The 25140-nt window shown below is 33.8% G+C and overlaps 1 protein-coding gene across 1 annotated transcript; it reads left to right on the top strand.

The window, feature by feature from the left end:
- The first annotated feature begins 14817 nt into the window (after nucleotides 1–14817).
- Nucleotides 14818–22171, top strand: LOC132748075 (clumping factor B-like). The gene is made up of 5 exons (XM_060737618.1): nucleotides 14818–15143; nucleotides 16163–16222; nucleotides 18517–18576; nucleotides 19691–19836; nucleotides 21314–22171. The coding sequence occupies exons 1-4, from the start codon at nucleotides 15081–15083 to the stop codon at nucleotides 19826–19828; spliced, it is 321 nt and encodes a 106-aa protein (XP_060593601.1). The 5' UTR covers nucleotides 14818–15080; the 3' UTR covers nucleotides 19829–19836; nucleotides 21314–22171.
- Nucleotides 22172–25140: the final 2969 nt, after the last annotated feature.

Here is a 25140-nt window from a genome sequence, read left to right as displayed (position 1 = left end):
ATAATCTATAAATCCTGCAGAACTCAATTCTACAGCAGTGTAAGTAAATTTGTTTGAAGTCAAAGAATTAATAAACCTGCCACAGAAAACCCAAGTTATCTTATCGATTAGCTAATTAGCACTTATTAAAAATTTTCAAAGTCATTTACATTTATAAATTTGAGTGATTCTTATAAACAACTGGCAGTCAAGTCAAGAAGTCAAGATAAGATGGTAAGATTTGTCATGTCAGGCTACTTACAGTGAATATTTAATATTTAAATGTTAATTGTCTTGAGGTGAAATGGAAAGGAAAGCTGAATTACAATGCCCGTGAAAATAATAGAAGTTATAATTAAGAAAACGTTTAAACATTTTTTTTAGATAATCACATACCTCTTCATTAAATGCCTAAGCCATTGAGAGAAACACTCTTCCCTTGTAAGTCAGATTGACAGTCTCACATTTAAGATTTATATATCTTGATTCCCTCCTCATTTACCCTAATGCATCCTTTAAATGGATCTCCTGTCCTCCATGTTCACCTATCTGACATATACATCCTTAAACTGGAAAGTTGGTAAGATAAATTACAATTGTTGTTCTGTACATATAGTATGCCAAAATTATCATCATATGTTAGTTCACACGGTGATATGGCTCTTACCACAACTTTTGCGTGCAACATCAAAATATCATACGCCTCTGAACCAGACACTGTATCTTTTTGGACAAAAAAGTAAAGTGGGCTAATCATAATGCAGGTAATAGCTTATAAAATATCTAACTGTCAGACATTGCAAAATTATTCCAACTTTTTAATTATTTCATCAAATGTTTGAAACAATTCATCATTGTTTAAGAACAACACAATTTGCAATCATCACATATTTCAAAGAAATAGTGTTTACAAGGGGAGATAAATCTGAAAATATTGGTGCTGGAGTAATTAACCTTGTCACATCAGATGTGGCTGCTGATAAGGAACATGTATTTGAAGTATGAAGTTGATCCCTTAAGAAAAAAATAAGTAACAGTAAAAAAAATATTTTTTTAAGAAAAATTCAAAGTTCAAGGGGAAATAAATCTGAAAATATTAGTACTAGAGTAATGAACTTTGTCACATAAATATGGTTGATGATAGGAACATATATTTGAAATAATAAGTTAATCCCTTACGAAATAAATAAGTAACAGTAAAAATGATATTTTTTAAGAAAACTTCTAAGTTTAAGGGGAAATTAATCTAAATGTTGGTGCTAGAGTTATGAACCTTGTCACATAAGATGTAGTTGATGATAAGGGACATATATTTGAATTATGAAGTAACTGTTGATCCCATAAGAAATAAACAAGTAACAGTAAAAAATAAAAAAAAATAAGAAAAATTCTAAGTTCAAGAGGAGATAAATCTGAAAATATTAGTGCTAGAGTTATAAACCTTGTTACATAAAGTTGAGTTGATGATAAGGAACATATATTTTAAGTTTGAAATTTATATCTTAAGAAATGAAAAAGTTATACTGAAAAAAATATTATTCTGCACCAAAACTTTAATCTGAAATCTGGACGCGGACGCCGGGGCGAGTAGGACAGCTATCCATATACTTCGTATTGTCGAGCTAAACAGGACCTACTGACACAAATATTGGAGCATCCCACAACACTGAATTAATTTAACACCACATTTGTTTCTGTAAATTGATAGTTAATGGCATAATTTTCTCAAGCACCATACCATATAAGGAAGGATAGAACTTTAGATCTACATACACATGTTTTATTTGTTGGAAGACTATTCACTTGCTGTTATATAAATAAAATGTTATTTGGTGGAAGACTTTTGAAGGTCGAATCTATGTCAAAAATATCAGTTAGGTAAGTGCAATGGAAGTTCAAGAAAAAATTTAATTTACAAAAGGGGGGATTAATTCCGGAATTAAGATCTTTAAATTGGGGTTTGTGCATTTGAAGAAATTGGAAGAAACATTTTAAAATTCGACTTATCTATTGAGACCATTGCACATTTTGTCTGGATAAATAGACAAAATAGATAAATACAGAATCCCTAAAGAAAGCCCAACACAAAATTGAAAATGTTGCAGGCTCGGTTTGATTGAGCCTGTTCATGGACGGTACTGGAAAGTGCAAGTTACAGTCCACGCCCCCTAGCACCGGCTTAAGCAGAATTCAACATTTTGAACATGAAATAGTAAAATTTTTTAATTTAGAAACATCCGCAGATGTGTTCATACGGCGGTTATCATGGAACCTTCAATGTGACACTTCCGTGCCATTCCATGAAAAGCGGCGTATGGTCCCCAAGTAATAAAAAGAGTGTGCCCTAAACGAGAAAACAATGGGCGGAACTAAGTAAAATGGAATTTTGAAAGGGGATCAGAGGTTATGAAGCCTGCGTATCACAGATAAGACGTCAAAAGACAAATTCAAAAAGCAGGCAACATATCCTAAGGGTGATTCAACATTATTCAAGTAGGAATATTGGAACCACCCAACTAGAAAATGCCGAAAAGTTGAAACTAAAAATACCACAAGCACAACAATAATGTCGTGCTAAACGATCTTCAAGGATCGAAAATATAACATCATTGATTAAATGTACGGGGAGACTTTTTACAGCCGCCACACGGCACAACACGGATGTGATCATAAAATAGATAAATACAGAATCCCTAAAGAAAGCCCAACACGGCAAAATTGAAAATGTTGCAGGCATGTAATAGGTATAATTCAATTGATTTTTTGTATTTATACAAGTAAATATAAATTGAACTAACCTTTGTTAACTTAAAAGTGGTTGCTACTTCTTGAATCTTTTTGTAGCTATAGCACACTCCATTAACTTGCTAGTAACTGCAAGGCAATGTAAATAAATTCAGTCAGAAACCCTTAAAAATATACATGTGTACCTTAACGTTTGACCTTTTCTTACTCAAAGTGATGACCATGTTATGAAATTTAAAAAAATGTGCAAAGTAAATGTGATTCCATGATATTGTGGAATTTTGCGTTTCCTCATACATTTATAATACAACATAAATAAAACACTCGGGGCCTGGGGCCAGGGTTTTGGTTTCCTAGTTTCAGATTTCAAGCCGTTGAAGACACAAGCTGGTCATGCTCTAGCTTAAGGTCTTCAGCGAACCCGTTTATATACTATGACATGACGTGAACGCTGAAGATAACCCCATAGGGAAAGTCCACCAATAATCGTGCCAGGAATCTGACACGCTCGTATTTATTCATCGAGCATGCCATGAAGTAAAGTGAAGCATACCTTGATAAAACTATATATTATCTGTTGATAAGCCAAGGATGGACAAATAAAAACTTATTACGAACATAAACTACCTAATAGTTTCCGACAGGTAAAATCACGTGATTACGAGATTGACCTTTACGAACCCATGTGCCTCCAATATTTTATAAATTACTTTTTTTAAAGATATTGAAAAAGGTTATTTACTGACTTTTATATTCAATTCAATCGTATTTAAGTACTAAAAAATTAATGAAAATAAATAAAAACATTATCTTGAATAAAAGTATCGAAATCATGTCAACAAAATGTTCTAAACATAGTACACGACTCTATTCAAATCTCTTCCCGCGAATGACGTCATACGAGATCTCGTTTATATACTATGACATGACGTGAACGCTGAAGATAACCCCATAGGGAAAGTCCACCAATAATCGTGCAGGAATCTGACACGCTCGTATTTATTCATCGAGCATGCCATGAAGTAAAGTGAAGCATACCTTGATAAAACTATATATTATCTGTTGATAAGCCAAGGATGGACAAATAAAAACTTATTACGAACATAAACTACCTAATAGTTTCCGACAGGTAAAATCACGTGATTACGAGATTGACCTTTACGAACCCATGTGCCTCCAATATTTTATAAATTACTTTTTTTAAAGATATTGAAAAAGGTTATTTACTGACTTTTATATTCAATTCAATCGTATTTAAGTACTAAAAAATTAATGAAAATAAATAAAAACATTATCTTGAATAAAAGTATCGAAATCATGTCAACAAAATGTTCTAAACATAGTACACGACTCTATTCAAATCTCTTCCCGCGAATGACGTCATACGAGATCTCGCGTTGCACCTGAATGTCATGGCCAACTGTAGTCGGCGTAAATTGATATTTTACAGTTAAATAGGCAATTTTAATGACGGTATTAATATTTTGATACTTTAATTGGTATAGAATGATATTAACATGATTGTTTTATCGTAAAATGCACAAGAATTGATTGGGTCAAGTGTATTTGCAAGTGAAAAACAAGAATAAATCAACTTATGTTATTCTGGTTAGGTTTCGTAACGGGTCTAATCCAAAACTTTAATGCCGCATCAGATGAAAAACAAAAATGTTAAAAAGCGGCTTATAAAGTTTTGGAAGCCAGAACTAGTCATGCTCATATTTCGATATTTGACAAGAGGCGATTCTGAACAATTTTAGCACTCACTAACTACCTGTGATTAAAAACACTTGTCACTACACTCACTGAATCAAATGTCTATGACCTAATGTCTTTTAGAGACAAAATCGAATTAAATCTAAGTGTCATCAACATTACTTAATATACTTACAGTGTTTTTTTCCTGTAAAAAGGCTGTTTCCCCTAGCCCAAAATAGGTATATTTTCCCCTAAAAATGCTAATATTGTCCCCTACAATGATCTGTGCACATCTTTACCAAAACCAATAAACAACAGCTGAAATATCAGCTAGAAGACAGAAAGCTGTCCCTATAGATAGCCTCTGCTATGTACCATGGATGTTAAATTGTTTTAAAGTTATAAATTTTATAAAATGTGCGAGAGTTATTGAATTTAATTTCGCCGATTCTGATTTATTGTGTTCATTTTCCAAAAGTGACAGGTTGTTTTGAAAATTGAAAAAAATTCAAAATAATAGAAATACATGTACATTTAGATTTAACAAAAATTCACCAATTACATAAATGAGTGGCGGCATGGCCGGTCGGTTAACTTGTCGGACTAGTATTCTAATGATCTCTAGCCGTTTGGGTTCAACTCACAGGCAAGTCATTGTTTCCGTGAGCAAGAAACTTAACTTTCATTGGTCAACACTGGTTTGTTCCAGGAAAGGATTCAAAAGTGTATTTTTAAGCTTATAGACTTCTACACAATCGAACTAAAATAAATTCTGTATAAACCAATAACATAAAATTTCAACTAAGAATTGTATATTTATAGGGAACATGATTAATACATGTTATACTAGATAAACCCCAAGTAATGCATTAGCATTGTTATGCTTTTGTAATTTTAAGCCGTTGCAACATTTTATTTCGTAAATACATGTGTACTGATTTAAATTATTTACACACTCATTTTATTGTATGCAAGTAGATCTTGAAGTTAGAACAATTGTGAGCTTGGTTGCAATCATAGAAAATTATGTGTAGACAAAAACGAATATTTCTTGCATATCAGACTGGCGTTTACGTTAGTATTACCCATGACGGAAATTTCATCTGGCATGGGGGTTCCAGATGAGTCGCGTGCTGTACAATGACACGGTAAAGATGACGTCAATTTACCGTTATGAATGATTTTGTAATTCATACCCTGTTGTAAGAAAGTAGTTACAGTTGTAATGACATAAATTTTCATTGAAAATAAAGATAAAGAATTAAAATATAATGGAATATGGTAGAATATGCAAGAAAACATATCTGACATATGTTTGCCGTTCGGATCGGAATATCCGTCCCTCGGTCACCCGCCCATGGGCGGTAACTCGGAAAGCCTCGTTACCGCCCAATGAGCGGGTCACCTCGGGACGGATATTCCTATCCGAACCGCAAAATATGACAGATATTATTAATCTTGGTAATCTGGTTTTTAACTGACATTTATATATAAAGTACTATGTGCACCAAACTGTTCTACTTGCTACATGTTAACGCCTCAACGGGTATGATCATTATACTAATAGGGACGTTTATATGTGTTTCTGTGTCAAGTGCAACAAAACAACTGTTACATCACAGTTATCTGATAGAAACTGCAAATTTTACTTTTATGCATATAGTATATAATGTTTTAAGACCTGTGCTGTGTTGGAGAGCAGCTTAAGAGTAACAATTAAGTTTGAACAATACTTCATAAAGATTTTTAAAAAGCTTTTTTTCACTCACATTCCAATAGCCTGAAAACATCAGGCTCCGAAAAGTAAATGTAAACAACCTACATGAATTAAACAATCATATTTCCTCATGCCTTTCTGTCTGGTCAATCAATCAAGTATATAATATATTCTTCTAATTAATAAATTTATGTTTCTTTCAGTTTGTATATTTCTTCTAAGCTCTAAACATTTAATTTTATTCCCCACACTGTGGCATATGTTTGATTATGAAATCATGAAGACTTCGCTGGTTCAAAGGAAAATGCCAAACTATCACATCCGTGTTAGTTGTGCTGTGTGGCGGCTGTAAAAAGTCTCCCCGTACATTTTATCAATGATGTTATATTTTCGATCCTTGAAGATCGTTCAGCACGACATTATTGTTGTGTATACATGTTATGTGGTATTTTTGGTTTCTTCTATTTGGCCATTTTCAACTTAACCGCCGTATGAACACATCTGCGGATGTTTCTAAATTCAAAATTTCACCATTTTTGTGTTAAATGTTGAATTCTGCTTAAGCCGGTGCTAGGGGGCGTGGACGGTAACTTGCACTTTACAGTATCGTCCATGAACAGGCTCAATCAAACCGAGCCTGCAACATTTTCAATTTTGCCGTGTTGGGCTTTCTTTAGGGATTCTGTATTTATCTATTTCATGATCACATCCGTGTTATTTGTGCCGTGTGGCGGCTGTAAAAAGTCTCCCCGTACATTTAATTAATGATGTTATATTTTCGATCCTTGAAGATCGTTTAGCACGACATGATTGTTGTGCTTGTGGTATTTTTAGTTTCAACTTTTCGGCATTTTCTAGTTGGGTGGTTCCAATATTCCTACTTGAATAAAGTTGTACCACCCTAAGTATATGTTGCCTGCTTTTTAAATTTGTCTTTTGACGTCTTATCTGTGATACGCAGGCTTCATAACCTCTGATCCCCTTTCAAAATTACATTTTTGTGTCGCCTCTACGGAGTAGTGGCGACATATAGGGATCACTTCTCCGTCGTCTGTCTGTCCGTCTGTCTGTCTGTCCGTCTGTCTGTCTGTCTGTCTGTCTGTCCGTCCGTCCGTCACAAAACTTGTCCGGACTACTGCTCATAAACTACTTGTGCAATTTCATCCAAACTTTACAGGAATGATCAGTACCAAGTCTAGTTGTGCATATTGTCAGCATTTTCCGGTTCAATGATTTTTGTCAAAGTTATGGCCCTTTAATAATTTTTAATTTTAAAGTTTGTCCGGACTACTTCTCTTATACCACTAATGCAATTTCAATGAAACTTTACAGGATTGATCTGTAGCTCAAGTCCTTGCGCATATTGCACGGGTTTTCCGGTTGAATGATTTTTGGCCGAGTTATGGCCCTTTGACAAAAAGGTGTTTTTTTCTGTGTGTTGCCAGATACACAAAAGCTTGTCCGGACTACTCCTCATAAACTACTGGTGCAATTTCATCCAAACTTTACAGGAATGATCAGTACCAAGTCTAGTTGTGCATATTGTAAGCATTTTCCGGTTCAATGATTTTTGTCAGAGTTATGGCCCTTTAATAATTTTTAATTTTAAAGTTTGTCCGGACTACTTCTCTTATACCACTAATGCAATTTCAATGAAACTTTACAGGATTGATCTGTAGCTCAAGTCCTTGCGCATATTGCACGGGTTTTCCGGTTGAATGATTTTTGGCCGAGTTATGGCCCTTTGATAAAAAGGTGTTTTTTTCTGTGTGTTGCCAGATACGCAAAAGCTTGTCCGGACTACTCCTCATAAACTAGTCTACTGGTGCAATTTTATCCAAACTTTACAGGAATGATCAGTACCAAGTCTAGTTGTGCACTGTCCGTCTTTCTGTCACAAAATTTGTCCCAACATGAAATTGGCCATCATGAGGCGACACATGTGATTACTGATCGCTCTTGTATTTAGTTCCGCCCATTGTTTTCACGTTTAGGGCACACGCTTTTTATTACTTGGGGACCATATGCCGCTTTTCATGGAATGGCACGGAAGTGTCACATTGAAGGTTCCATGATAACCGCCGTATGAACACATCTGCGGATGTTTTTAAATTCAAAATTTCACCATTTTTGTGTTAAATGTTGAATTCTGCTTAAGCCGGTGCTAGGGGGCGTGGACGGTAGTTTGCACTTTCCAGTACCGTCCATGAACAGGCTCAATTAAACCGAGCCTACAACATTTTCAATTTTGCCGTGTTGGGCTTTCTTTAGGGATTCTGTATTTATCTATTTTTAGGTGGTTCCAGTATTCCTACTTGAATACTGTATAATCACCCTTAGGATATGTTGTCTGCTTTTTAAATTTGTCTTTTGACGTCTTATCTGTGATATGCAGGCTGCATAACCTCAGATCCCCTTTCAAAATTCCATTTTATTTAGTTCCGCCCATTGTTTTCTCGTTTAGGGCAAAAGCATTCTTTTACTTGGGGACCATATGCCGCTTTTCATGGAATGGCACTACTGTGTCACATTGAAGGTTCCATGATAGCCGCCATATGAAAACATCTGCGGATGTTTCTAAATTCAAAATTTCACCATTTCCGTGTTAAATGATGAATTCTAACATTATCGGAAATTTTTCTATATAAACAAAGAAGGCCCGAAGCGTGCATTATTCTACAACAATGCACTCGCCGTTCTTATCATCTCCCTGTGTATTTTCACATTGAGGGCGCCATTTTGTTTGAAAAATCTGATAAATAAAAACAATTTTTTGTCGAATTTTGTTGTGAAAACTATCTAGAATGAAAGAAAATGGTCTAACTAAGAAAATGAATCCGAACACCAATATCTTTAATTCAGTCGTTAACGCTGTACAGACGTTTAAAGTGTCCTACCTTCCTCCGCGCTAAACTACCAAAGCATCTCCCGGGGATCGAATTCACGCCAGAGAGGCAACTGGATTAGAAGTCATCGACTCTAACCCCTCGACCACGGAGGCAGTTACACAGGTTCATAGCATGACCTAGAAAATTATGTAAACAAAACACAAGAATCGGAAGTAACTGATATTATAACTTCCTTCAATAAAGATTACCATGAAAGTGGTGGTAAAGTGTTAAAAAACTCTCTTGTTACATGCATCTTCAAAAATAAATATTTATAATACTTACCTTTGTACTGTGGTTTAATTTATTAACAACTGCTCGCCGACAAAGATTCCGCTGTCCCGCAAGAATCAGATACATCCGCGGTATGACGTCACTAAAAGAGTTCTTCTTTTATAAATGCGCGAGATATTCTAGATTTGCTAAGTCGTGAAAAAGTTTTGATTTGTTAATTATAATGTTTTGTTTAATGTTGAAAATATTTATTTCCTATTAATAATTTCTTGGCACTATTGAGCTTACACCTTAATTATAGTATAATTTGCTGTCCTACTTTTTCGACAGCGGTAAATCGTTTCTGCAGTTATTTGCATATTGCGCAATAATTCTACGGGACAGCGTTTTTTTTTATTAATCATTATACGTTCATATTTCAACTTGGATAACTCAATTTGAAATTGAAAAGGGTATGGATGCTTTTAAGAATTCTACCTAAGAATGGGAGCTTCATAGGATCAAATTCATGCACTATTTCGTGGGCTGTTATTCGATTGAGGACACTTCCTTAACTGTAGCCGCCGAAATCCTGTAGATGTGTAGATGACATAGCTCTAAACGCGCCTGAGGGCGCGTCTGTCGCACAAATGGTTGGTTGAAGCGTCGACAAAAAAGATGAAATACGGGCTTACATCAAAGCTCGCTTAAAACTTGGTTGCTCTTAGAAGCAGTTGATGCCTGAACTCTCAACTGCTTATAGGCCTTCTTGTGTGTCTTATGACACATTTAGGCGATGTAAAAAAGAAATTTATGTCTGGTGTAGAATGCATCAAAAATGCACCAAAATCAGGTAGGCCAAAATCTGCATCTCGTAACGAAATCGTTTCAAAAATAAAATATATCATTGAAGGAGATGTCAGATTTACAGTTCGTAATATTGCACGAAAGGTAGGTAATCACTATCAACGGTGCACTTTATTTTGAAGAAGCATTTGAAAGTCAGAAAGATTTCTGCTTGATGAGTGCCACATCTGTTGACCGATGAGCAAAAGATGCAACAGGTTAAGGTGGCAAAAAAACTGTTTCAAATGTTTCCAAAATATGACAAAAACAGTTTGCCAATGTCGTCACAGGTGATGAAACCACGGTCCATTATTTTGAGCCAGTATGAAAAGTTAGCAACAAAATCTTAGCCACTAAACGCCCAAATAATTGCCAAACGGTCTTTGAGTGCAAAGAAGGTTTTGTATGCAATTTTCTTCTCTGGTGAAGGAGTTGCAATAAAAGTGCTGGTGAAAAAGGGCAAAAGTATCACTGGGGAGTACTACAAAGACGTAGTACTTAAAAAACTGAAAAATGTAGTATAAAAAACGACGCCCTGTCACTGGTTTTAAGCATATCCACCTTCTACATGACAATGCCCCCGCTCATACCTCCGTAAAAGTTTCGGCGTTTTTGAAAAATTAACTGATTTGCCTCACCCCTCGTATTCTCCAGACCTTGCCCCATGTGATATCTTTTTGTTTCCGAAATTGAAATCCTTCCTTGCTTGGTGGAAATACAAGTCCCGACATGCACTTGGATCTGCCGTTCATCAGTACCTTATTACTGTACCCATATCAGCGTACCGTGACGCCTTCAATAAGTGGATACATCGGCTGAAACGTTGCATTTCTAGTCAAGGGGAGTACTTCGAGAGCATGAAATGAACACTTTTGAGCTAACTTGAAATTTAAAGTCTCCAGATAGAAATAAGCAATACATTTCGAACATCCCTCGTTAATCCTTTTGGAAACATTAGAAACTATCTTGGCATCTCCACACCTCAAGGAAACAGTGTATGTATTCATACTACACAACATATGGCATGATATATCCATTCCAACAGTAGTAAAGTTTCTATATTGAATGTAAACGAAATACTGTATAGACATATGAACGATGGTGTAACATCAAATTGTGAGCCCGTAAAGCAATAACGCATGCGTTGAAAATTTACCTTTGGCCACTTTTAACGTCGAACAATGACCCTGTCAACATTTCATCATTTAAATTTGATCGAAAGACGATGAGACCTGATGAGTCGTTAAATTTTGATCAAAATGGGATCATACCTAAAAATAGCTGACTGAAAAGATAGATCTGGTAAATTATTTAATAACACTTACAACGCTTTTGGAGCAACTTCCGAGCTTAATAATTATTAGCTATTGAAATAACTTAAAAGAAAACAATGGAAATAGATGTTAGTTTTAATGCTTTTATTAAGATATTGCAAATAACTCCCAATAATAGGGGAAAAAATAACAGTTTTGGTATTGTCACTGTGACCGATAAACATTAACTCTTTTTGTTCAATGTCTAGTTTTATTGATTGAACCTTAATACATTTGACATTTCATTTTGCGGTTTAAACTTTATCAGAATAATAAAATGAAGTTTTAATTCCAAATTCAGATCCAAGTCAATAAGAATGACGGAGGTTGAAGGATTTTCTATATTCATATATCAAAGGGAAAACCCCGTGACTCGCAGGGTAGGGCCAATTTTGACGCGCCACCAGTGCCATAATTTAAACAATCTAATTAGAGATCCTTTAGATGATGTTTCATGCCAAATATCTAAGCTCTTACAGTTAAGCTTTCAGAAAATAATTCCTTCGAAGCTTTTACTTACAGATCAGGAAAATTCCATGACCCGTGACAGGCCAAATTTTGACCCCAGGACTTTAATTTGAACAATCTTGGTAGACATTTATTCGCCAATGTTTCATGTCAAATATAGAAGCTCTAGCTCTTTCAAAGAAAATTGTTTTGAAGCTTTTGCTATATACATTCACATATCAGGAAAGCATGTGACCCCGGACGATGCTGAGCTTAACTCCAGCGTCATTATTTGACCAATTTTGATAGACATCTTTCAAATGATGTTTATTACTCTAGTAGTTGAAATTTCTAAGAAAAAAAATGTGAATCATTTTCTTACGGAAGAGCATTTATGCCAGGTGTATGTTTTTTATTAACTCGAAATTTCGAGTTACTAACTCGAAATTTCGAGATACTTTTCTCGAAATTTCGAGTTACTAACTCGAAATTTCGAGTTACTAAGTCGAAATTTCGGGTAATTTATCTCGAAATTTCGACTTAGTAACTCGAAATATCGAGTTACTTATCTCGAAATTTCGACTGAGTAACTCGAAATTTCGACTTATTAACATTACAAGAACGGCCAAAGTTATTAGTTAGATGGTATAAGATATAGTAGGCAGTGCCTTTGAACGATGGAGATGGAGAAACGGGTGTCTGGACAAAAACTATTGAAATTTAACTTAAACTTAGTAATGGCATGTACACACCCGACCTAAAAAAACAAGGCTTCCTTTAATTTGTACGTTCAGGCGTTCTTCACACGTTGTATTGTATCCCATCTGTTCGAACATATCTTTTCACTAATCATAGTCTTCTCATCCCTGTAAAAAAAACGATCCTATACTTCACGTGTGGGACATCTGAGGAAAGTATCGCGGTGTGGCCAAAATAGGGCGTGCTGTGGCCTTTGTCAAAATTGTTGGACTGACTATATTTCTTGTAAAATCGGATGCTTTTATATTATTCCCAACATATATATAACAACAAGTATCACTTTTATCAACTTTTATCAACACAATATCAAAGTATTAGTAAATAATGAATAATGTTAACATTATTAGTATAAAGAAACGTGACAGACTAACTGGCGTATACACGCCAATTAAAACTTATCTAACACATGATATTGCACAGTTTACAATAGGGTGGGTTTTGGACTTGTTGTTTCTCCACATGATGGTTGTATATGTGCTTAAGAAAAAGAAACACCCGGTTAACATAAAAATGTGGAAAGTGTGATTTTACAACCCCCCTCCACAAAAAAGCGAAGGATATGTTCCGTATGTGTGGACAATTTGACCCTATAAAATTGTTCTGTTAAATAAATGTTAAAGGTGCTCTGTCAATGTGCAACAGCTACACACGAAAGAAAGTATCTTGAATTCAATCCTTGCTTTCACCGGCAACCAATGAAAGTCGTGCAATGTAAGTCGAAATTTCGAGTTAGTAAGTCGAAATTTCGAGTTACTAACTCGAAATTTCGAGATAAGAAAGTCGAAATTTCGAGTTAGTAAGTCGAAATTTCGAGTTAATAAGTCGAAATTTTAAGTTAGTAAGTCGAAATTTTGAGTTAGTAACTCGAAATTTCGAGTTATTAAACAACATACACCTGGCACTAATGCTCTTCCGTATTTTCTAGATCATTATACAAACTTAAAAGGAAAACCTATGAAACCGTGGCGGGACCAGTGTTGACCTAAGACATATAATTGATATTAGTATATGATTTATAAATAGCTTTGAAATGCCTTTTTCTGATTGGTGAAGAAGTTACTTTTATGTAAAATAACAGGTCAATAACAGGGTAAATTCACTGTTTCTTTTTCTTCTAAAAATAGATTTTCAGAGTAAAATCACCGTTTGTTCTCAAAAAAAAATATTTTCTGGAAATCCCACTAAAGACGCGATGCTATAAGTTACGTCACGCCAAGTTTGTTGTAATTATTCTGAATAAACGTTTGGCGACTGGCAAATAAAAGCGTTTTTTAGTTATCGTCTTGACATTTTAAGCATATTTCAAATTTAGATTGCTAATGGGCTCATTAAAATACAAGGCCAAATTTTGGACAAAAGGCAGACAAGCTGAAAAATGACTATTTCAGTCGTATTAAATGGCAGATTTGATTTCCAAAATAAAAGCGATTTATAAATTATAAAATACAACAGATATATACTTTTTAGCTGGTGTATATGCTGTCCCCTAGGTCAATATCATTTTTAGTACATATCACATCCTATTCACCAGCTAAAAACTCCATATATTTTGGAGCTCTTGGTCTTGTACTTTCAGACAAGAATATTTTTATTTTACATTTCTAAAACCTCATTTTGGGCCCTGTGTCCAATTTATGCCACTGACCTGAACCATTTGAACAGTTTTGATAGGGTACCCAAAAAAGTTCATTTCCGTGTAGTTTGGTAAAAACATGCAGTGATAGATTTTAGGGAAGATGTTTTTCAGACGCATGACGGACGAAGATGGAAGCCGGACAGAGGGAGGTCATAATAGTTTAACAATAGGAACCTTGTGCTCAATTAAGCTAAAAGGGAAGACCCGTTGATAATTGTGAGAACACTTATGGGTCAACCTTTTTTATGTTATACCATTGTATTTTTACTGTCTTTACATGTATGTATATGTTTCTAATTTGGCAATAAGATATGTTTAAATGAAAAGGCTTACAAGGTAAATAATAGTTAACTATTTTCGTAAGCAGCATAAAATGTCTGTGTTGCATTACAAATGATTAGAATAATTAGAATTGTTAACAGAATGCTGATCATTCATAATCTGAAAAGACAATAGAAATATTTATATCTGCATGGCATAGACTTATTGTGCAAAATCATAGGGTTTACATTTCAAAGTCGAAATATTGCCTGTGAATAGTTTATCTGTTTTCAACAGGGGCCAAATTTGAGCTTGTGATGGGTCATAATTTAACATGTAGGTGTAAGTTTTCAACGTTGCAAATTGAACAATAATCCGTTAAAAATTGACCTGTGTGTCATTTTTCAAAGGGCTTAAACTTTAATTGTTACGAAATTTATGATCTTGGTATTATTTTGTGTAAACTTAATTTGAGGTTATGCCATGTAAAACTCTTATAACACATTGTTATGTTTTACTAGTTAACTTTTGTTTTGTCGTTTACTGATTATAAGCAGGCTTCAGTAAATACAGTGTCGATGTTTCAGAGCTATTCTTGCAATAATGGACATCCTGGCCGTTTAACCTACAGAGAATGTAGCGTATGTACACATATTGTTTTATATGAAGTAACAAACATATGTATAATCAATATTTGATATACATAAAGTTTGATAAAGTTATGACAATAAAAATAACATTCATTTGTGCTGACATAATCTTAAAGTGTTTGTCATGCTAAGTAATAGAAAGAGCAGCGGAACATGAGGCTATCTGATTTGCACTAGGGGGCGTTGCAGCCGAGTATAAATCAGATTGCCGATTGTTTTGATGTTCTTTTTCTTTTGTATCATAATCAAAAGTAAAAACACGTTCCCTGATATATGTACCAGAAAATGAACCCCACAAAAAGTAGCCAATGAACGAGCGTCTGAATATGAAATTTCCATCGCTATCCCTTTCTCTGTCGTCACAATATGTAAACCCCGGACAAAATGAACCAATCAATGGGCATGCTCTGGAGTGCGGGTAACTAATACCTGCACTCCAGTTAACGCACTGTGCATGTATATTTATAAGATTTAACTCTGTCACATTTTCAACAGAAAGTCCCCAAACTTTGATACAATATGTAATTGTATCATAGTTTGGAGACCTTTCTGTTGAAAATGTGTCAGGGTTAAATCGTATACATATACATGCACAGTGCGTTAACTGGAGTGCGGGTATTAGTTACCCGCACTCCAGAGCATGCCTATTGATTGGTTCATTTTTCATATTATGACGGCAGAGAAAGGGAAAGCGACAGAAATATTATATTCAGATGTTCGTTCATTGGTTCATTTTAGCCGGGGTTTCATATTGTGACAACAGGGAACGTGTTTTTATGTTTGACTATGATACAAAAGAGAAAGAACACCAAAACACTCGGAAATCTGATTAATACTCGGGGGCTACGCCCCTTCGTACAAATCAGATAACCTCGTGTTTCGGTGCTCTTTCTATTACATATAAAATTAGAGTAGACTACTGGATAGCTTGTTTTGTCATATTTTGTTCGTAAGTATTAAATAATAAGTATTAAATTATAAGTATTGAATATAATGATGGGATATTTCAGGGCTGTGGTGGATCCGGAAATTCTGGAAATCCTGGTCGTTTAACCTACGGAGAACGCAGTGTATGTACACATAATGTATTACATGTAGCAAAATAGGTTTACATCAAAAGTAGTCATTTAATTATTTAAAATTTGTGATGTTCCTTCCTGTAAATCTGCAGTAAAGATATATTGTCATTGTGCGTCATGCAAAATCTATATATAAAAATTAGGTAATATTTATCGAAAGTCTCCTCAGGTCTACACTGAAAATAAGCAACTTGCAGATAATGCATTTTTTCAATTTTTCATCGGTATGACATCAGCATTTCCGGAAACTATTTACCACCGACAGAACAAGGACACAGTGTAAATATTGTGAGATATAAACACATGCATCGTGTTACATATTGAACTCCATATTGCAAAACAAATCTATACTGAAAGTAATCATTGGTTTATAGTAAATATAAATCAATAGACACGAACACAGGCGTTCGGCAAAGCTGTCTTGCAAAAAATGGTTAAATTACCATAAATTAATCTCCCCTTGATCATCGAAAACACAATTACTATCCAGAACAGGTTTATTATATTCCAAAAATATAAGGTATATAACTCTCCGCAGCATATTTCCCGATATGGTCAACTTTTTTAAAACAAGACATATTTTCATATCTTTACGTGCAATAGATATTGAGCTGTCGATATTCATTCAGGATAAACAAATATTAAACAAGATTGCATTTGTGAAAAAAGCTATGCCACAGCATTAATACAACTTTAAATAGTAGTGTAGGAACATATTTATTTGGTTTCTATACATTTGAAGATTGTCATAATGCATAGATCCCTGACCTATCTAATTCTTATTATCAGATTAGTGGTTAAATCTATTTTTATTCAAATAAAAGCTCAGAGTAGGAATACATCAAGTCTAAACATCAAAGCTCTATGCCAAGTACCTTCAGTCAAATTCTTTTTATTCATTTTTTACTATATGTACATAATGAAAATCAATGACGCCCGGGCGGAGCCAATATTAACCCCTGGGCTATAATTTGAACAATCTTGGTAGAGGTTCACTTCTCATGCCAAATATTTAACCTCTACTCTAGCCTTTGTCAATTCAATTGGGCAATTTTAAAGTAAAGGGCATAATTAAAACAATTTACTATAGATGATATCATGTAACAAATATTAAAGCTCTAAGCCTTGAACCTTCAGACAATAAATTTTCTTGTTTACTATATGTACATATTGAAAATCAATGACCCCCGGGACGGGCCAATTTTGACCCCAGGGCTATAATTTGAACAATCTTCGTAGAGGTGCACTACACAATGTTTCATGCAAAATATCTAACCTCTAGCATTTGTCAATTGCTAGAAGAAGTCTTTACTATATACATACAAGGAAAACCTTATATGACATATGAGCCCCAGGCGGGGTTGATTTTGTCACTATAGGCAAAATTTGAACAACTTTGGTAGAATACCTATAGGCAATAACACATACCAAATATCATACCTCTAAGCCTTGTACCTGCAGACAAGAAGGTATTTTAAGTTTTTACTATTTGTACATAAAGTGAAAATCAATGACCACCGGGCGGGGCCGATTTTGACCAGAGGTCTACCAGACAATGCAACATATCTAAGCTCAAGGCCTTTTGGGTCTTTACAAGATGATTTTTTTAAAATTATCCTTATAGTTGCTTATTATAAAACCAGATTTCTGCATGGAATGAAATTCTTTGAACAACTTTGGAAGCCCTTCACCCAAGGATCAATCCTGTTTGGTTGAAATTCGACTAGTGGTTTTTCAAAAGAAGATTTTTTCACTATATAATCTATAGAACACACGATCAAACACACGCACACACACACACACAATCACGCACGCACACACGCACACATGCAAACACACACACACACACACACACTGGTGAATCGCTATATGTCACCGCTTCGCAAATGGTGCGGTTGCATAAAAATATTAAAGTTGCGAGATCGACAACTTTGTGCCAATGAAACTTCCAAATCTACCAAGATTAAACAATAATTTTGCTGCATTTTTTGGCCATTTTTTCAACTATTGAATGGTGATTCATGAGGGACTATGTTGAAGTACTTGCAAAATCGTATTTAACGATTGAGTTTTGTATTTCTATAGGAGGAGATTATTTTGAAAGGTTGAAATAGAAATACTATAAATACTTTATAAATATTTATTGACTTAATTACAATAGATAACGATACACCTTCATAAAAGTTGACATATTTTATATATATTATATCTGTAAATTTAGTGTTAGGTTTGCTCTTATTACGATTAACAATTAACAATAGATATGATGTGATGGAATATTTCAGGATCGGTATGACATGAAGTCTTCTGGACAAAGAGACCGTAAAAACAGACGACATGCTATGGTAAGGGGTTTACAACATCATTTTATTTCCACAAACAACAGGTGTTAAGTGGTGTGTAGCAGCTGTGAAATGTTGTTTCGTCGTTCATCTCAGATATGCTATTTGGAATTTTTGATTTGAGAGACGTTGCAACTTTTAGGGTTTTTTATTCGTTTGGGTCAGACCAAAAAAATAATGGTAGCGAAATTTCAGACCCTTATATGCTTATTTGCAAAAACCGAAAGTCGTCCGAGCTCCTCGAAGCAGTTTCTTCCCTCTAGAAATACATTAAAGCCGATAAATTAAGGGGAGATTACTGCGTAAAGATTGTCAAATAACGGGCGCATTAATTTTTTAAATATGATAAACAAGATCAACAAGGAAAGGCGGCGTCCAATGAACGGGGACTTCCCGGGACTTCAAGCCTTCCCGGGGAAAAAAACATAGCTCCCGATTGGTCGAAGATTTCTAATATTGTGTAATTCTTTACATGTATACATGATTATTTACATCAGTGTTTAACAAAAGGTTTACCGTGACCAGAATATCCGAAATTAATGAGGATTACATAGCTTAATTTAGAATAATGAGGTTTTCTTCATTATTAATAACTTCCCGCGGTCGAGGGGTTACACGCTCTTTTAGAAAGCGTTAGGTCTGGAGTTTTAGATCCAGTTAGGGCAACTCACGTTTAAAGCCAAATAAACATTGAATTGAATGTGTTGCAATTAGCCTCTTGCCAATTTACTACTGTTATAACACTGGAAACAGCATTTGGTGGCACTATACAAAAGCCAATAGGATGCAAATTTATTTCTGAGTCTGAGATCAGCGCTATGTCATCCGCGTAGAACAGTGTAGATACCATCATAGAACCAACGTTAATTCCAAGCCCAAGACTATTAATTTCGTGAATGAGGTCATTTGCAAACACGGACCAGAGCGTCGGTGACAACGTACACCCCTGCTTATTTAATGTATTATTTTTAATATCTTATTTAATCTATTTTTATAATCCACACAATGTTTACATGCGCACGTACGACGTTAAGGTGCAAAACAATCAACAATTTCTTCGATATGAAATAAGCGGGATTAAAAGTATTATTTTTTTTAATCATTTTTTTGACACCAGAGAAAGGGGTCTCGCAAGCGTGACAGCAGCAGTGACAACAACAGTGATAGCAACAGTGGCAGTGGCAGCGGTAGTGACAACGACAGTGATAGTGAGAACGATAATGAAAACGACAGTGACAGTGAAAGCGAAAGCTAAAGAAAATTGTGTGTATATATTTTGCATAACATTTAGCATAAAATATCTGCTTTTAATATTATCTTGTTCTTTTAACTAATGTTAGAATAATACAAAAGTTGAAAGTCTTGCTCATATTATGTTTTCATTTTTCGTTAGCTTGAAAGGTATTTAATGAAACGTAAAAAAAGCCATACAGAGGTCAATTACACGATGGACCGCTCTTTATTCATTAATATTGTATATATATTATATACACGTTTCAAAATAATATATATGCATGTATATGACATAAATGAATGTCGTTTTCTAAAATACTGGTAGATTGATTTTTACACATACTATACTTTCCTACTTATATTGTCCAAGTGAGTGAAAAAACATTGCTGTTTTATTGTCCCAGACTGTAAATATTGATTTTTATTAAATGTATACAAATTATCTCTGGATGACCATCTTGCTTCATTATACAGTGTAACTTCCGAATTCCGGAACTTCTGAAATCCGGAAACTTCTAAATACCGAACAATTTTTTCGGTCCCGATTTTTTCCCTTCTATTTTTCTATTAATATAATACTTCTGAATTCCGGAACTTCTAAATTCTGAATTCCGGACGATATTTTCGAAAATTTAGAGTCAAGTCAATGCAATTTTACCTCCAAAAACCGGAAATATCCAAAGGTGTGAAATACATTGTAAACCCTGCAGGAAGATTTAATCTCCCTATCGATTGTTTATTTATTAGCGGTGACCGTGTAATTTGACACTCGTTAAAATCACAAACTGTGAAATTGTATGTTTGAAGTGATGCGGTTAATCAAAGTAATTTACGGCGGTCAGTTAATTTGAAGTGTTTATTAGCGGATTAAATGACAATTTATTGGACAATGTATGCATCAAAAGTCTTTAGGGATTTTATAGCATTTGATGTAATAATTAGTTAACTAGCATCGGACGATATGTAAGTTTATGCAATTTACAACATTTCTACAAACTGATAGAAATTCCGAAGCATTTGCAAGTAAGATAAAAATGTATTCTTTTCATTCACATCTTTATCTTGATTAAAAGACTATTATATATGATATTACAGTAAAGGCCACTTCTTCCTTGACATTTAGTGATATTAAGTGGCTTAGTCTTGTCCGCATTTTCATAAACCTCTGAATTCCGGAAACCTCTGAAATCCGAACTTTTTGACAAGTCCCATGGGTGTTCGGTTTTCGGAAGTTACACTGTAGTTAGATAAAACTATCGCGAATAGGGCACTGATTTATTTACCGTATATGTATATAAAACTATCGCGGATAATAAAATGATTTATTTACCATATATGTATATAAAACTATCGCGGATAATACAATGATTTATTTACCGTATATGTATATAAAACTTTCACGGATAAGGCAATGATTTATTTACCGAATATGTTTACGGGAAAAAAACTTTAAACTTGTTCCCGATTAAAACCCAAAATTGATTGATTTTATTTTTCATTTTCACAGACGTGGCCGAGGGTGACCATCTTCATAGATTCCAAGAATTCAAAGTGCTTAGAAGCTTTGTCTGATGTGCACAGTGTTAAGAATAAAGTTATGTTAACCGGCTAACTAACGGAGTTTTCACTTATTTTTCTTAAATATAACAAGTTACTTGTATTGTGGATATATTAATTATTGCTGATTATTCTCATTTTTTATACAATGTCGACTGATATACAAATATGTATAATATTGTTGTTGTATTTTTAACAAATAAAATTTAATAGCAATTGGTTGATATATGAGATTAACATAACTGATTATTTAATTTCGAAAATAAATATTATTTTCTGGTTAACTTTTGTTATGATGGGGGAAATTTAGCAAATGATACAAATGCATAAGGCTGATAAACAAGTTATTCTATTCACAGATACATTTAGAATGTTGCAAAAAAGATCTTAACACAATAAATTGATTGTGTTTTGTTTCAAATATATATGCAATTTTGAACGCATGTTAATATAAATATTCAAAATACTGTTTGTTTCAAGCACGAAGTGAAATCACAATGACATTTAATATAATTATGTGTAATTTACAGTTGTGGGTATGATAAAGTACTGACTTGTGACATGCATATATCATCCTAACATTTGCTTGCTATATCGAAGTTAAACGAAGCAATAAATATAAATCTTAATAATGTGTTTGTAAAACTGTAAATGTGCCATAATATTGCTTTAATTCAGATTTAGGTAAATGACTGTTCATGCTTTTCTCCGTTCCTGTCTTCAAAAAAGCTAAGAAGCCTGGAAGATCTTCATATAACCCCATCTTTATTTCAATTCTATTAAATAAAATAAATTTGCAAATTCTTAACATGATTGACAGTACATTTTGTTTTATTTTGACAGCTCATTTTCGTTTCATTTGTACATTTTTATTTTTGTATTATGTTATGCTTTAATTTAGTTAACATTGCATAATTAGCAGTGTACTGTATTGCATAGTTGATTTGCTATATAAATAAATCATTTAAACAAGCGGAAAAGGAAATATAACAACAATCACTTTTATTAGAAGCCACGTCACAATAGTAACAATATGACTGATTAGCATTTAGAAAACTACCCGATGAAGGGAAAAAAAACCTAAATACTTACTGTCTTTAACTATTTCAAGATTTAAACCTCCTTGATGAAATTTAAAGTATTCTGGGTTATTAGTTCCAAACACAATAATCTTAATTTTAGAAATACGGTCATATCCATTCTAAACAATACTGATTAAAATCATTAAGTAAATTTTGAAAAAACAGGTTCGTTTTCGCTTATAATGACAGTGTCGTCGGCATATAATTGGTACAAATAATTTTAAGTATGTTAGCACATTGTCCTCAATGTTTTCAATATTAATGCATTGATTATTGCGAGACAAATGCTCTTTTAAGTCATTAAGGTAAATAAAAAATAAAATTGGGGACAAATTTTCCCCTTGACGGACGACACAGTAACTCTTGCAAAATGGAAATATAGTATTGTTAATAGAATCACAAGATTTAATGTCCTGGTACATATTATAATTATATTATTTGTAATAGCTTGTCATTAATGTTCGTTTTAAGTAATTTTCCCCAGAGGCCTATACGCCATATTTTATCAAAAGTGGCTGAAAAATCAATAAATGAGCAAAACAGTTTTTTTCCTTTTTCGTTTAAGTTTATCAATGAGAAATATTAAGATGAACACATGATCGGTGATTGAATACTTTTGCCTAAATCCGGCTTGGTTCTCGTTTAAAATGTTATTGCTGGTTATTCTTTCATTTAATACCGCCATTAAAAATTTATCTAATCAACTAAGTAAAGTTATTGGCCTATAATTCATGGAGTCACGTGATGAACCTTTCTTTTTATATTACGGGGCGATAGTGCCGATTAGGCAACAATCAGGTAGTATTCCCGAATCAAAAATTTTATTTAAAAAATCGCACAAAATGGGAACCATCAACTCTTTTGTGCTTTAAAGGTATTCATTATAGATGAAATCTTGAGGAAATGCTGCCTTTAAATCATTAGTTATATCAATAATTCTTATTAGTTCTTCCTTTGAGATTTTACAGTTCAAAATTTCGTTTTGATTTAAATTGGCCTCTTGCATGTCAAAGTTGATTTTGCGAAAAATGTGCTAAAAATGAAGTCCATAGTATTGAATTTAATCCAAAACTATTTCAAAATAAATCCAAAATTGAAAACACGTCCGCCAATTTTACCACAATTCAACATATCTCTTGCAATAAGTCAGACAGATGCACACATTTTGTCAATAAAAGCAAATCATTGCTGTTGGTGCTTAAACTAGTATTTTAACTGGTACGAAAAAATATATCTCAAAGAAAAAACGATAAGTAAGGCTGATGTGACAACTAACATTATTCACAAAGATTTAGATTTATCCACAGGCGCTAGTCACATAATAAAAAAAATTACATAATCGGTCTATATATGTATATAAAGATATAAGGCCCCCAACGAAACAAAAACATCATGCGGAACAAACAAGAACACTGCTGCAATAAAAGACCAGATAACGGTTATCTCTTTCCGGTCGCCATCTGAAAGGATCAATCCAAGTGCCAAAGCTTTCTATTTCATTAAAATCCCTCAAATAGCAAAGAAATTGGGAAAAGTTTCGCAAAATGCCATTATTTTCAATTCATGTTGTTTTCGACGTCCAGTCCATTCATGTTTACAAACACGATTTTTGATCGATTTTTACGAAAAAAAAAAAAAAACGGCTAGAATTTCCACGTACGTTCCATAAACAAACTCTTTTCCTATCGATCTGCGAAGTCTTCACTGATCAAATGCACTTTTCGTACGTAATTCATTAAAAAATACACAAGGATCTCGCTTGTGACAGTATTTTATCGCTATGTTTAGCGCATGTATATATTGTTCCGCTCTGAATATTATATAAGGATTTGATCTGTTAAGATAATCACCGGAATACTATTGACCAATCGTATAATACTATTTCTTTGCTTCATTTACCTGTCACTTCAAATTCAAAATGGCGCACTTTACTTGACCTCCGCTTCTACAACCAACATTTTTTAAATATTTGCGTACAAAGAGGGCTGTAGTTTAATTTAGCCTTCGCAGATTGATAGAAAAAGAGTTTGTTTATGAATTTTATGAGGAAATTTTAGATGTTTTCTATTTATTTCGTAGAAATCGACCAAAAATCGTGTTTGTATACATGAATAGATTGGACGTCGAAAACGACATGGATTGAAAATATTGGCATTTTGCGAAATTGTTACTCATTTCTTTGCTATTTGAAGAATTTTAATGAAATAAAAAGCTTTAACGCTTTGATTGATCCTTTCAGATGGCGACCATAAAGAGATAACCGTGATCTGGTCTTTTATTGCAGCAGTGTTCTTGTTTGTTCCGCATGATGTTTTTGTTTCGTTGGGGGCCTTATATTTTTATATACATATATTGACCGATTATGTAAAATATTTGATTATGTGACAAGCGCCTGTGGATTTATCGTTATTTCTTCACAATGTAATGTAGTTAAACCAAACAGACAGCTCATTTCCTATGTGCCTTGGTGTATGAAAAGATACATTAACGTTATATTCTACATTGCGTTAATGTTAACAAATAATCCGAAAATTAATTCAGGATACTTGGTCTTTACCAACACTTGTGTTTAAGATATTATACCATTTGCTGTCTCAGTGTTTCACGGAATTGGCAAACGATAAATGACTGTTTACTTTATTTGCAGTTTGTTAATTATTCTGATAGTGAAAATTGACTCAAAATGGAACAACAG

The sequence above is a fragment of the Ruditapes philippinarum genome, unplaced genomic scaffold (assembly GCF_026571515.1).
Source record: "Ruditapes philippinarum isolate M1 unplaced genomic scaffold, ASM2657151v2 ctg2878_1_1_1_1, whole genome shotgun sequence".
NCBI lineage: Eukaryota > Metazoa > Mollusca > Bivalvia > Venerida > Veneridae > Ruditapes > Ruditapes philippinarum.
Note: the sequence above shows the minus strand (reverse complement) of the source record. Positions and strands in the feature narration are given on the sequence as shown.

What these genes read in the sequence shown, in the direction of transcription:
- LOC132748075 (XM_060737618.1), top strand. Translation starts at nt 15,081, where the DNA reads ATGTTTCAGAGCTATTCTTGCAATAATGGACATCCTGGCCGTTTAACC. An exon ending in TAACCTACAGAGAATGTAGC is followed by an intron (nt 15,144 to 16,162) that starts GTATGTACACAT and finishes GGGATATTTCAG; the next exon opens with GGCTGTGGTGGATCCGGAAA. An exon ending in AAAACAGACGACATGCTATG is followed by an intron (nt 18,577 to 19,690) that starts GTAAGGGGTTTA and finishes TTTTGACACCAG; the next exon opens with AGAAAGGGGTCTCGCAAGCG.